This window comes from Myotis myotis, unplaced genomic scaffold, assembly GCF_014108235.1.
Source record: "Myotis myotis isolate mMyoMyo1 unplaced genomic scaffold, mMyoMyo1.p scaffold_m19_p_15, whole genome shotgun sequence".
Taxonomy (NCBI): domain Eukaryota; kingdom Metazoa; phylum Chordata; class Mammalia; order Chiroptera; family Vespertilionidae; genus Myotis; species Myotis myotis.
In genome coordinates this window covers 27,215,417-27,230,099 of record NW_023416319.1, presented here as the reverse complement: position 1 = coordinate 27,230,099, position 14,683 = coordinate 27,215,417, and the positions used below count along the sequence as shown (strand labels likewise).

Here is a 14,683-nt window from a genome sequence, read left to right as displayed (position 1 = left end):
CCTGCCCGAATGTTCTACCCATGACCAATGCCTGAATCACTAAGCTCTTTCCACTCCGTCCCACACCCTAGCTATCCAATGGCTCCTTTACTTTTTTCTTCCCATCATTTCACCACCAAGAGGACAATATATCCCTTCAACTGACCTGTACTACTTCTTTTGGGCAAATATCTGATCCACGAGATGTCAGGTAGAAGCATACACCAGGAAATGCACACAACATGGCTTTGCTCTCAATAAAATATATTCAAGCAAGGTTGTGAGACCTCCCCAGTTAGTGAATTCTATCTCCCCATTAAATTCCATATAAAATCCAGGGATTCACAGAGACCTCAAAACCTTGCACAAGAAAGATACAACAGAAGGCAGCACTGTAGCTATAAAAGATGAGCAGCTCTACATGTAAAAGGAACCATGTTTTCTCCAGAGTTCACCCCTTCCCACCACCTCAGCACAAAATTTACTCACTGGCCACGTTAACTGAGTCTAGGTTGCAATCATTTCCCACCTGGATGACAGCATGGGCAAATTAACTAGCCCCCCTGCCTTCCTCCCCCCCCCACCCCGCCTCTACTCACACTTCCCTACTCTCTACACTGCAGCCAGAGTGACTCTTTTAAAATACACATCTGTTCATAGCATTCTTCTCTGATGACTTATCACACTTGAAACAAAATCCAAACTCTTTAAACCCTGGCTGACAATGCTTACCCCACCCACCATCCACACCTTGTGATCTGTGTCACCACCTTCCCACAGCTGTTCTCAGGTGAAGTAAGTCTAGGGGACTCTGCACTTGTCCTATTTTCTGTCTGGACTGACCTGACCCCAAACACCTATATGGTATTCACCCTCATTTGATTCCGGTGTCACCTCGTTAGAGGCCTCTTCCAATCACCTTATCGAAACCCTCTCTCCAGGATCCCCAGTACCTTCTAACTTATTGTGTGCCTTATTTTTCTTCATTTCCCTTAATACTACCTGGTCCTATGTTACTCATCTGCTTACTGCTGCCGTAGCCTAGCCAGAATATAGTTCCACAAGCACCCCAGGGACCTCTGCTCACTGCAGCAACCTCTGGGTTACATCAGTGCCCAGCACATAGAAGGTCGCTCAGTACATACAAGTTGAATGAATAAATGAATGTTAAATGAGCACTTTCTCTGTGTCACAGAAAGTGGAATAAAAGATGAGTAACAAATAGGATCCAGACTTTTCCCCAGAGGAACTTAAAATTGAGCAGTGAAAAAAATACACAAGGAATAGAATGTAATGATATGAGCTTCAAGTGTTTGAGGGAAACGGGAGTGAAGTAGCCAGAGATGACGCAGGTCAGACCAGGGACAGATTACGAAGAACCCGGAGCTTCATGCTAAAGAGCGGGCCTCCATCTGAGCACCCACTATACATCAATAGGTAGGAATGAAAAGAAGTAGTGTTATGGTCGCAAGTAGCTAGTTAATATTAACAAAGCAAAGAAAGCAAAGGGACTCAGACATTGTAAGCATGGTCACCTGGGAAGCTTCAGCTTCACACAGCATTGTTCCTCCACGGGACTAACCCTCCGCCCCCCGCTTCCCCATCTCGCACTGGATGGTTGCTGGGAGCCGGGGGAGATAGGCATATGCGCAGTAAAGTCCGGTGGCACAAGGGCGGTGTTTGCCTACCAGTCTACCTGGGAACATTGGATTGGCTAGGGGATGGACCCCATCAGAAGCTCACGAAATCTTGGAAAGCTAATTGTTTAGTTTGAAGAAGCTCCTGGTTAGGTGAGAACTCCGCCCCCGCCCCCGACATAAAGTTCCCTTTCTCTTGTTCTCTCTCTTGCTCTGTAACCCGCACTCCCCAGTGCGTTCCGTGTTCTCTTCACGGCCAGGTGGCCTTGGAAACCAGATGGCCTGGCCATGCAGACTTCACATGCAGGATGCTGGACTGGACTTTAATGTGGAGTAGAAACTATGGGCAGGGCCTTACTCCTGGCCCTGCTGAAGACAAGACTGAACATCTCCCATGGCGGGATGGGCAGAGATGGGACCTGGAAGGGGAAACTCCTTAATTTTACATCAATAAAACTTTTCACAAAACCCCATCCTCCCGTGGGAGCTTCAGGAAATTCTCTTCCTTGCAGAGCCCCAAGAACTCCACTTCCACCAATAACAGTAATAAATCTGAAATTAGAATCGATAGAACTCAGCATTTGTATAAAAGGAACTGAGAAGTTCTAGGTTTTTAGGAAATGCCTCTGCCCACATAGGAGGAAGAATAAGTTGGGGAAAAAAAAGATAAACCTAGTGTTAGACTAGTTGAGTTTGAGGGTCTAAGACAGCCGTGGGCAAACTACGGCCCGCAGGCCGGATCCAGCCCGTTTGAAATGAATAAAACTATTGGAAAAAAAAAAAGACCGTACTCTTTTATGTAATGATGTTTACTTTGAATTTATATTAGTTCACACAAACACTCCATCCATGCTTTTGTTCCGGCCCTCCAGTCCAGTTTAAGAACCCATTGTGGCCCTCGAGTCAAAAAGTTTGCCCACCCCTGGTCTAAGACCATCATACTAAGTCACAGTTATCTCTATGGTGGCTACAGAACCCTTGACTTAGAAGTTCTACAATCCTGATCCTCGGCCTTCTTCACCAGGCGTTCTCACCATCCCACTAGCCACCCCTGTCACCATGTGGTAGCCGTGATTTAGCCATGCATGGAAAGTCCTTACTGAGTCTGTAAGGTTAACAGTCTTTTTCATGCTTTCTTAAAACCAGGGAGTCCCGATTTGGGTGAAGTCTGACACATCGACTGGTTGCCTCCTGCTCACACTCTGCAACCCAGGTATGTGCCCTTGACCAGGAATCAACCTGCGACCCTTCGGTGCACATGCCAACGTTCTAAATACTGAGAGCACCGGCCAGGGCTAGGCTGATTGTTTTTAAGGGGCTCCAAGACTCTTAAAATCAAAGTAAAATTCCCCTGTGCGATTACTAGCCAAACAGGCTCACCTTCGAGGAGTCATGGCAAACCTCCTGGTTGGGGTTGGGGAAAAGGGTCGAGAGCCAGAACAGTCGAGCAGAAAAAGAGGGAGAGCTGAACTCCCTGTTTAACACAATGCTCCGTACTCAGAAGTCTCCATTTCCCTGCCTTTCTGGATAAACAAAACTGCTACATAGCACCAGCAAATAACCAGAAACAAGGGGTCTCTGATATCACCAAGCATGAGAGCTGCGGAAGGTGGTATGTCAATACCCACTGCATCTGTCCCGCTACCTCCTCCATGTCTGGTGAGCCACATACACTGAAGACAGATCTCAGGGAGGCCGATGGGAACCCAGGGATACGCCCCAGTGGGAGGACAGGGGGTGGGGCTGTTTAGGATTATCTTGACAACAGGCGGCTTCCATTTCCCATGTCCTTTTCCTGTCAACATGGAAATTAGAGAGAGCACTTTAAAGAACCCTTAGTTACATGTCTTCTGGACACAACACTGCAGCTAATAATAATCTAACATAACTGGCCCATTCAATCACGTTAGAACAAAATAAAACGCAGTTGCACAGGACATCAGAAATCATCTGGCCTGAGAGGCTCCTGTGAGAAGAAGCAGGCCCCTGAGGTTGAGAGTCACCCACACCACCCAGCATGTCAGGGCTGGTCTGGAACCCAGGCTGCGGCCAGCATTGGGCTAATCTGGTCCAAGTTACAAATCAACTGATTTATTGCTACTGAGCAATGCAAATATACAAGTGACTACAGTATTGGCAATAAGTACTAGGAAAACGAGAAATTAGAAAGCTTAAAGCAAAACAGATATGAGGGGAAAGTCCCTGCTGAGAGAAATATAAACAGTGGTATAGTTTAAAGAAATTAACCCTATGGTCAGGATACTTCCTTAGAACAAGAGTAAATTATTTAAAAGTCACAGTTTTGTGAAAGTTTTGGACTCATGCCTGGTATGACTTAACTAAAGTTATACTCTGGGTCAGTAAATTATTTACTTGCATGTAAAATGTTGATGGAAAACCAGAAAACAAGCTCTCATAAATGAAACAACAAACATTGAGAAAATCTTAGAAAACATAATGCAGTTGACTTTGACTTTTAAAGAAAAAATACTGGCATATTTCTAATGTGCTCTTAGGAAAAGAAGTTTAGAAGATAAAAGTCAAATGCAGAAACTGAAGTTTGGCAGCCAAAAGAATGTAATTAATAAATTGGAAGCATCTCATATTTCTAAAGCTTATTCCTATCAATTTAGTCTCTTAAAACTAAAGCAAACAAAAAAAGGTCTTCCATCAAATCAAATGCAGCCCACATCATCATTTCTATTTCCAATTTAGCTAAAACTCTAGGATTGCCAAACCAGCCCCAAAACAAACACTGGCCATTTAAACTGTTTCCTTTACACAAGTTAAGAGAGTTCTCTCCTGGCTGAGTCAGAAACTGCTTTTACTTCCACTTGCATCTATGTAATTTATAAGATGACAAAACACAGTCTTTTAGGAACATACCAGGAAAATAGTCATCATTTCTGCTAGGTCAAGTTCAGCATAAACCCTGTCTGCATTTTGTTTTCCTGATTTAAGATATTTTCTTATTATTCATCCATACTGTGCGTCATGAAACACAGCCCACTACAGAGAAACTCAGTTCCTTAAGAAACCAGTTTTTAACTCCCATGCACGGAAGCCATAAAGATGTTCAAGTAATAGGAAAATCACACACCAGTGACGAGAGGACGGTGTTTCGTTGGCTATACATCCCAAGCAAACAGCTTGCCTGAGGGGGTCTATGCTGAGTTTAGAGCTAGGGACATGAAAGCCACTTTAGATATACCGGAAACTAAAAGAAGGCGCCTACTAAAATCTTGAGAAATGTGAATGGAAAACCACATATTGCTTTAGTTGCCACACCTTCTAGAAGGTGAAAAGCCACGCAGGCTCATCTGCATTGCGCCTACCTAAACAAAGTCATTCCCTGAGAGTATCATTTTCCCAATAGCCCAAGCCACTCTGGAATAGCTGTTCTGAATTTTATGTGTGAAACCTCCGTAAATATGCATTGCTAAGGTTCCAGATGTCTGACTCTGCTTGGGAAAAGCTATACAGCCATTCATGGTGCTTAGGCCAACTGTTAACAATTTATTTGATGGGCTAACACCACCAAGACTGGATGGTTTTTCTGTGGTCCAATAGCCTATGTGTACTCTCTGACGGTGCCTGAGGGTTTTCTTTCCTGTGAAGTGAAAACAGAACAGTCTCTCTTCACCATTCTGTACAAATCTTGTACAAAACAAGCAATAAACATGGCGTTTTCCTAAAGCTGCCAGAGCTTTAGTTGGGTATGTGGCTTTAAAAATGGGGGAATAATATGCTTTGATTGCCATTGCTTAGTAAATTGCACTCCCAAATAATGAGACTTAGATATCCACAGGGCAAACGCCTCAGTCACTGAGTCTGAAAGCTTTTGCTTTACTTACTTGTATTTTAAGAGCAGCCACTGAACTAACCAGAGTCCTACAAGGATCATGCCGTTAATTTCACAAATAGAAAAGGCCCACTGCACCCGGTTAAAATGGTCAAAAAACGTGTCCGGTAGGGGAGGCTGCACCTCCTTAGGAGGTACTCGTTCATGGACGACCGAGATCATCACTGTGGTGAGAACAAAACAGCAAAGTGCATAAAGAAAGGCCTGAAGAGTCTTGCCCCACTCCATGGGGTACTGGGAGCGCTCCAGTTCCGGCATGGGGATCTTTATCATCTCCTTCCTATATCCATTTGGCATCCCGTTGGGTTTGACCTTGATGCTGAATCTGCCGTCAGGGGTGGGGACGTCTGTGCCAATGCTGAGGTGCCCGTTGGCATGGCCGTTCTTGTGTACTTCCATGTGGTGCTCCATTTTCAAGGTCTCTATCATGTCCAAGAGCCGCTGCCCGTTGTCGGAGGAGACTCGGCACAAGGGGGGTTTTGTGAAATCCTCTTGGGTCAGGTTGATCAAGTCCCGGCCCGTGAAATGTTCCAGAGGCTCACAGTATTCTGGCATAGCATTCTCTAGCAGCCAGTCTGTCACCTTTTTGGGTGACCAATAAACCACTTCCTTCATTGTACTGGCAGACAACAGGCAGTCCCCTGCTTGCTCTCGGCAGGTCAGCAGTCCGAGTTTTTCCGGAGCAGGATGCTGGCCCTCGAAGGCGTGCTCATCCTGTCAGGCCTCATGACAGGGACTTGGATAGCAAGGTGGTTAGGGCAGTTTTTAAACACCTCATGTAGCTGTCCAGGGTTCTGGAGTACCTGAGCACTTTTTCACGTTCACCTCATTTTTCAACAAGATTCTTCCTTCTGTGGAGGCAAGAGAAAAGGTCAAGATATTGGGACTTCTGAATCAACCCCCACAAAATGCAAAACCTTGATAAGCATAAGGAAAATGGAAATCCAGTTACCGATACAGCCTGTAGTTTTCAAACATGTATTAGTCTAAGGCAGTGGTTCTCAACCTTCTGGCCCTTTAAATACAGTTCCTCATGTTGTGACCCAAAACCATAAAATTATTTTCGTTGCTACTTCATAACTGTAATGTTGCTACTGTTATGAATCGTAATGTAAATATCTGATATGCAGGATGGTCTTAGGAGACCTCTGTGAAAGGGTCGTTCGACCACCAAAGGGGTCACGACCCATAGGTTGAGAACCGCTAGACTCTAAGGGACCACTGATTCCCTGGTTGGTCTTCCCTGAAAGAGCATTAAAAGGGCCTAAGGATGGATAAAGTCAAAGGGGAAATGTTTTACAGCCTCCACAATGGGTCTTTTCTAAGAAATCATTCATTGTGCTATGGACACTGCTCAGTGTGGATCAGTGGTTCTCTGGGACAAGCTGAATGAATGTGGCAAGTGGGCTTAGCCTATCATTCTCCTGGTGAAGAAGTGTTTTAAAAGGCACATAACACAGCAACTTAACAGATAACGATAGAAATGTTCAGCTTCAAGACGGTTTGGGCCAACATTTATATTTTTTCACACAAAGAAAATCAATGGATCCCTGTTTCCACATGTGCTCGGATGCCCCAATCTATAGAAGAGCTACAGATGCAGCTGCTGGGATGAAACACAGGCGGGTGAAGGGCCAGGGTCTTCCCGACTCTGGCGACCTTTCTATTCCCAGCCCAGAGGGTGTTTCCTGGAATCCCAGTTGTAAAATCAATGATCTGATTCAACTCCCTCATTTATAAACTTGGAAACGAAACTCCAGGAAGGTCAAGAAACCTGCCCTTGATTAAATGGCAGCTTGCATCCAAGAGCTGTAAGTTTCGTTTCTGAGTCCTGTAGTTCAAACCACTATTTATTAAAATACTTATGTGGCGATAACCAATTCACATCTGCAGGGAAGAGTCAAAAGCAAGATTCAAAACTTTATAAATTATGTAAGTATCAATGTGAATTTACATATAAATAATGTACCTACTCTTATTTAAACTCAGCAATGATTAATGAACATATTGCATAAAGCTGGGGGAAAAATACATCACATATTAACTGAAATTATATTTGATGACAGGCCCATTTTCTACTTTTCTCCCATCTATTTTTCTTTAATAAGCATGTACTACTTTTGTAACAATCATTTAAAATTGGAGAACAAGTGAAAGGACTAAAGTTTTGCTACCCTGAAGCTGCCTTTTTGGGATATTGATTTTAAGCTGTTTATTAAGAAACAAGACTCAGAAAGAACCTTTGACCTTCCTCCCTTTCCTGCCCAAGAGATTCAGACAGAGAAGTGTGCTTCAGGAAGAAATCTTAGCATGTTCACTGTAGCCTAATTTGAATTAAGTGTGATAATTAGGAATGCTTCAGGCAGGGCCTGTTAGCTAGATATCCCCTGTGTCTCATTGTTTCTGAGTTGCTCAGCAAGAATTCACCTGCCATGAATGTTCCCTTCTCCCTCAACAACCTGTAAATTACCCATTGTCACTTCTGAAATATATTATCTCCCCCCACCCTCTTCTCCTTTGTCCAAAATGCCACATCTCCCCAATGTTGCCTCACTGTCTCTGGAGTTTTCAGGCCTATGTGAATTCCCCATGGGCATGTGTTAAAAACTTGATTTTCTCCTGTTAATCTGTCTCTGTTGATTTGATTATCAGCCTAGCCGAGAAGTTAGAAGCAAAATATTAATATTTTTTAGTTCCCACACAAGAAACGTTAAAAGTAAATACCTAGCTCTATAACAAAGCCTTGTTATTCATGTAGCATGGCCTTTGGCTGAAGACAGACCATGGTTTGACTCTCAGCCTCTCTCATGCATAGCCCATTAGGTGAGCTTCAGTTATCTATCTATCTATCTATCTATCTATCTATCTATCTATCTATATATCTATCTATCTGAGGTAAAAAGAGAGAAACATCGATGTGAGGGAGAAACATCAATCGGTTGCCTCTTGCATTAAGGCTCTCCCGCCCCACACCCCAAGAACTCCTATTTGCTCCCTATGGAGCACAAACAAGACCTGAACTCAGGTCTCCTGATTTCAAAGGCCAAACTCATCGCTGCTGAACCCCCAAATCTGACTCTGGAATAGTGATGGACCGTATGTCCACTCCCGATTTCCCCGTCTGAATAACAACCAGTCAAATGGCAGTAAAACTGAAAGACAGTCCAGACCTTGCAAAAGAGTTGGGCGTTCCCTCTCCTGAGCGTCCACCCCAGTGCTGTGCCCTTCCCTCTGACACTCCCCTGTGGTGTCTGTCTAGACTCCCCCAGGAGCCTATGAGGGACTGCGGAAGAGCTTCAGTCTGAAGCATCCCCGTCTCACATTCCCAGGGCTCAGAATGTGCTCGATCGATATCTGCACAATAACTCAGGAAATAAATGTTCCTTGCGTGGTTTAATGGAAAATAAAGCTACGGAGAATGTCACTGACATTGAAAGGGCTTTAGAACGATTTGGGTAGCCGGGGAGAATCAGGAGGGCAGTCTCCGGAGAGAAACAGGACACCCAGGAGAAGCTCCGACCACTGGGAAAGCACTACACAGGAGCTGCGGCCGTCGCCAGTGCTGCCTGGAGAGGCCAGAAGGCACACAGGTCACGTGGGCGCCCTGGCAGAGGTCCTGCAGGCAAGGGATCTCCTGGCATCAGACTCCAGGCTTCTCCCCAAATCCTCCTCAGCAGAATTAGGATAACAGCCAAGGAACCCTCAACATCTGCAACCGGCTACAAGAACTCTAAAGAAAAATTCTCGACGGAACGTTCATGCCCAAGGACATGAACGTGGGCTTTCCCCCTTGTCCACTGCAGGAAGTCTGCCAGGAGGGGAAACCCCTTCAGAACCACAAAGATCAGACCAATGCCACGGTGTTATTTCACTTCTCTCTGACAGGGGAACAGTCAGATAATCTCCTCTTAAGAGATAACACTGTAATCTTAAAAAAAGAAAAAATTATCAAGTGGTAAGAGACAATCTAGGGCTATCAGACACACACACGCACGCACGCACGCACATACTATTCCTGGCATTGCAAGCCTCCATCCAAACAAAGGACACTGATCTTGCAAGGCAAGTCCACAGGCAGTTCCCAACAGCCAGAGGAACTCTTCAGTGACAGCAAGGAAAGTAAATGGCTCCCGATAATAACTAGGACAACAAAACTGCTCACTCCTTAGGAGAGCACCTAGGCGTCCCTCGTGCTGGAGTTCTCCATTTCCTCCTCTTCAGCAAGGCCAGGCTCTACCCTTGGTCTCTAAGGTTCTGCTCTGCAGACCCTTTGCAGAACATTCCACTTCACCATCCTTTTCCCTGCTTGGCTTCCTGCATCACTAACATCTGTGACACGTGATATAATTTAAGCCTCAGGTGTGCGTGGTGTGGGAGAAAGAGCACCAGCTCTGTGAGTTACAGAGCCAGCAGCTGAGACCCAACTCAGCTACTTCCCTTCCTGACAAGGTCCTTTAACCTCTATATGCCTCAGTTTCCTCTGGAATAGTGGTTCTCAACCTTCTGGCCCTTTAAATACAGTTCCTCATGTTGTGACCCAACCATAAAATTATTTCCGTTGCTACTTCATAACTGTAATGTTGCTACTGTTATGAATCGTAATGTAAATATCTGATATGCAGGATGGTCTTAGGCGACCCCTGTGAAAGGGTCGTTTGACCACCAAAGGGGTCGCGACCCACAGGTTGAGAACCGCTGCTGTGGAAGTAGTATTACCAGCTACCTACGCATCTTCACGGAGGCTGCTACTGCTGTGACAAACCAATCATGTGAAAGGAATAAAAGATATAAGTTACTCCAAGAAACGTGTCTTGTTCTTTTCATAATGCCCTCCTTCCTTTCTAACGCCCAACTGGGTCATAGCGACATGTCATAAATATTTACTGAAGCTGCCACTTCCAAAGGGCATTTTAAATGCCCAATCATTCTGATACAAGAATAAAACAGCCCTCCAAATTCCATGAGAAAACAACCCTGTATTTTTCAAGCAACTTTGAAGCTTGAAAATAAAGATATGTGTGCTGTTTTCCTGCAGCTGATGCTGAAATGGTACAAAAGGGGGAAAGCTCACTTTAGGGAAGTAAACACTGAACAGCTACTCAGCACTTCAAAGGCCACTGCAAAAAAGGTGTGGACTTAGAGACCCCAGAGCCCAGCTGTAGAAGGAGAAGTGAGACGGTGACTCTGCCCTGGACTCACACACTCAATTTAGAACATACTGTGGCAAAGTGCCTTCACATCTAGACCCAAAAGACTGTATCTTTGGCTGGGCTCAGAAAACAGCTGCTACTACCATCATTCAGAAAAGCCACTCAGAATCCATAGCCAGGAGAATGTTAAGAAATAGCACAGATCTTGCCCTGGCCCGTTTGACTCCATGGTTGGAGCATCGGCCTGTGCACAGATGGGTTACCCAGTGCAGGGTGTGTGGTGAAGGCAACCAATTGATGTGTCTCTCTCATGTTGACGTTTCTCTCTCTCTCTCCCTCTCTCCTCCGCTGTCTCCCTCCCTGCCTCCCTCCCTCTCTCTCCAACTTTTCCACTCTCTCTAAAAACCAATGGAAAAAATATATCCTTGGGTGAGGGTTAACAAAAAAAAAAAAAACAGAAAAATAAAAAAAGAGAAAAGAAAAGAAAAACACACACAGCTCAAATCATTAGACATATTTCTCAGAACCGGGAAGAAGTAATAGAAGAGTAAAAATTGTATCTAAACTCTTTACAATAAAATAGCACAGAATTTGACAGAAGAGGTGCCAGAACTCTCATTCCTCTGGAATTTTTAGACATAAACAAAGTCCAGTGAAATTGTGATTGTCTAAAATCTCATGTTAAGAGCTGGTCCTGGGGCTAAACAAACCCAAATGCTCTCCCACTGCCAATATCCAACGATTTGAGCACATATAAAGAATAGTCTAAAAAGTCTTTATTTTAAAGTATGGAGCCCAAAAGGATAAAAAGCAGGAACAACAGCATATTCATTATGGATTCTAAATTCAGCAGGGCTTTCTATCTGGCCTCAATTAAGTAAAAAGTAAATGTGCTAATAAATACGATTCTGCTCCAATTCTTAAAATAGACATTTTACTCTTTAATATTATTAAAGCCATCAGATAATATGCCATGACACATTAGAAACTACTTAAGTATCAAAGCCAGAGAGCTAAAAACAGAAAAATAACTTAAAGCAGTTATTCTGGTAATGAAAAAACATCAACCAAGCAAAACCATTAAATAAACCATTTATGAATATCTGTTCATCCTTACTCAAAAATAATCTATTACATTGTCTTGTTATCTGGCATTGTCTGGAAATAAAACATTGTGTAAACAAAAAGCTAGCATGTGAAATACACACTGAACACGAGTTTTCAAGATTCAGAACACCATGAAGTGCTCACTTCAACTGCCCATGGAGCAATCGCTCGGGAACTCTGAGTTCTAAAGCTTGCTTTGTCATTAACTTGTACTCCAACCCCAGGGCCTCGGTTTCCTACAATGGAATAATGTATTTCTTCTGCTCGCTCCATTAGTAAGGGAATTTACACAGACTGTACAGTGCTTTGGAAAACATAAAGCAAAACATAAAAATGTAAGGAATTATTATAATGACTGTAATTTATTCTTCTTTGAAAGCTTTAGTGAACTTTTAAAATGAGTGCTATGTAATTAGGAACTGAATTTTTATTAATTTTTTAAGACACGATGGACCCAAGACTAAACAAACAAAGCTGGCATGTCAATGAAGAAACTACAGGAAAGTTCCAGATGTTTTTAAATGCTGATAATGGCAAATGAAAGAAGGAAGTAGAACATGCATAATTAGTCTTATAAGCATACAGTCAACTAAACTTTCTGTTTCGTGCATCAAATCTCTAAAACAACAGAAAACTCCCAAGCTCATTCTATGAGGCCAGCATGATCCTAATTCCAAAACCAGATAAAGATACGACAAAGAAAGAAAATTATAAGCCAATATCCCTGATGAACATAGATGCTAAAATATGCAACAAAATGTTAGCAAATCGGAGCCAGCAATATATTAAAAAGATCATACACCACAATCGAGTGGGATTTATTCTAAGGATGCAAGGTTGGTATAATATCTGCAAAATAATAAATGTGATATACCACATAAACAAAATGAAGGATAAAAACCTTTATGATCATATAAATAGATGCAGGAAAAACATTTGATAAAATCCAGCTCCCGTTTATGATAAAAACTCTCAGCAAAGTGGGAATGGAGGGAACGTAACGTAATAAAGGTCATATATTATACAAACCCACAGCCAACATCATACTCAATGGGCAAAAACTACAAGCGTTTCCCTTAAGATCAAAACAAAACAGAGATCTCCACTTTTATTACTCTTATTCAACATAGTACTGGAAGTCCTAGCCACAGGAATCAGACAGGAAGAAGAAATAAAAGGCAGCCAAACTAGAAAAGAAGAAGTAAAACTGTCATTATTTGCATTAGACATGATACTGTATGTAGAGAACCCTAAAAAGTCCTCAAAAAACTACTAGATGCCAAACCGGTTTGGCTCAGTGGATAGAGCGTCAGCCTGCGGACTCAAGGGTCCCGGGTTCAATTCCGGTCAAGGGCATGTACCTGGGTTGCGGGCACATCCCCAGTAGGAGGTGTGCAGGAGGCAGCTGATCGATGTTTCTCTCTCATTGATGTTTCTAACTCTCTATCCCTCTCCCTTCCTCTCTGTAAAAAATCAATAAAATATATTTAAAAAAAAAAAAACCTACTAGAGCCCAGCCAGTGCTGCTCAGTGGTTGAGCATTTACCTATACAGCAGGAGGTCACAGCTCTATTCTAGGTCAGGGGATATACCCGGGGTTGTGGGCTCAATCCCCAGTAGGGAGCGTGCTGGAGGCAGACGAACAATGATTCTCTCTTATTATTGAGGTTTCTCTCTCTCTCTCCCTCTTCCTTCCTCTCTGAAATCAATAAAAGTATGTTTAAAAGAGAAAAAACTACTAGAACTGATAAATGAATTCAGTAAAGTAGCAGGATACAAAATAAAAATCCAGACATCAATTGCATTTTTTATACACCTATAATGAACTATCAGATGGGAAACTAAACAACAACTCCATTCACAATTGCTTCAGAAAGAAGAGTAAAATACCTAGGAATGAATTTAACCAAGGATATAAAGGACCCGGATTCGGAAAACTGTAAGACACTGAAGAAAGAAATGGAAGAAGATACAAATAAGTGAACGCATATACTGTGTTTATGGATAGAAAGAATTAACAGCATTAAAAGTCCATACTACCCAAAGCACTCTATAGATTCACTGCAATGCCTATCAAGATACCAATGGCATATTTCACAGAACTAAAATAAATATTCCAAAAATTTATAAGGAACCACAAAAGACCCCAAATAGCAACAGCAATCTTGAGAAAGAAGAACAAAGTTGGAGGAATCATGCTACCTGATATCAAACTATACTAACAAGACCACAGCAATCAAAACAGCATGGTATTAGCATAAAAACAGACATATAAATCAATGCAACTGAATAGAGAGCCCAGAAATAAACCCACTCCTTTACAGTCAATACATATTTAACAAAGGAGGCAAAAACATGCAGGGGACTAAAAATAAATAGTCTATTCAATAAATGATGGTGGGAAAATTGGACAGATACATGCAAAAAAAAAAAAGAAAGCAGAAAGGAAGAAACTACACTACACACAAGAATAAACTAAAAATGGATTAAAGATTTAAATGTTAGACTCAAAACCATAAAAATCCTAGAAGAAAACATAGGCAGTAATATCTCGGTCATTTCTTGTAGCAACCTTTTTTTCTGATCTATCTCCTCAGGCAAGTGAAACAAAAGAAAAAAATAAACAAATGGGACTACATCAAACGAAAAAGTTTTTGCACAGCAAAGGAAAACCATCAACAAAATGAAAAGACAACCCACTGAATGGGAGAACATATACACCAATACATCAGATAAGGGGTTAATATCCAAACTTATAATACTCAACATCAAAGAAAACAAACAATCCAATTAAAAGATGGGCAAAGGGCCTGAATAGACACTTCTCCAAAGAGAAAAGATGCCCAATAGACATAAAAGATGTTCAACATCACTAATCAGAGAAATGTAAATGAAAACCACAATGAGATATCACCTCACACCTGTCAGAATGGCTATCATCTATAAAT

General features: G+C 42.5%; 1 protein-coding gene across 14 annotated transcripts in view; it reads right to left on the bottom strand.

The window, feature by feature from the left end:
• SGMS1 (sphingomyelin synthase 1) overlaps window positions 1-14,683 on the bottom strand; it is a 262,876-nt gene that overhangs the window by 27,056 nt on the left and 221,137 nt on the right. For all 14 annotated transcript variants that reach the window (XM_036336722.1, XM_036336729.1, XM_036336724.1 and 11 more), the window contains one exon: window positions 5,471-6,329. In XM_036336722.1, the coding sequence (XP_036192615.1) occupies window positions 5,471-6,093 (623 nt within the window). In that variant the 5' untranslated portion in view covers window positions 6,094-6,329. The remainder of the gene's footprint in view (window positions 1-5,470; window positions 6,330-14,683) is intronic.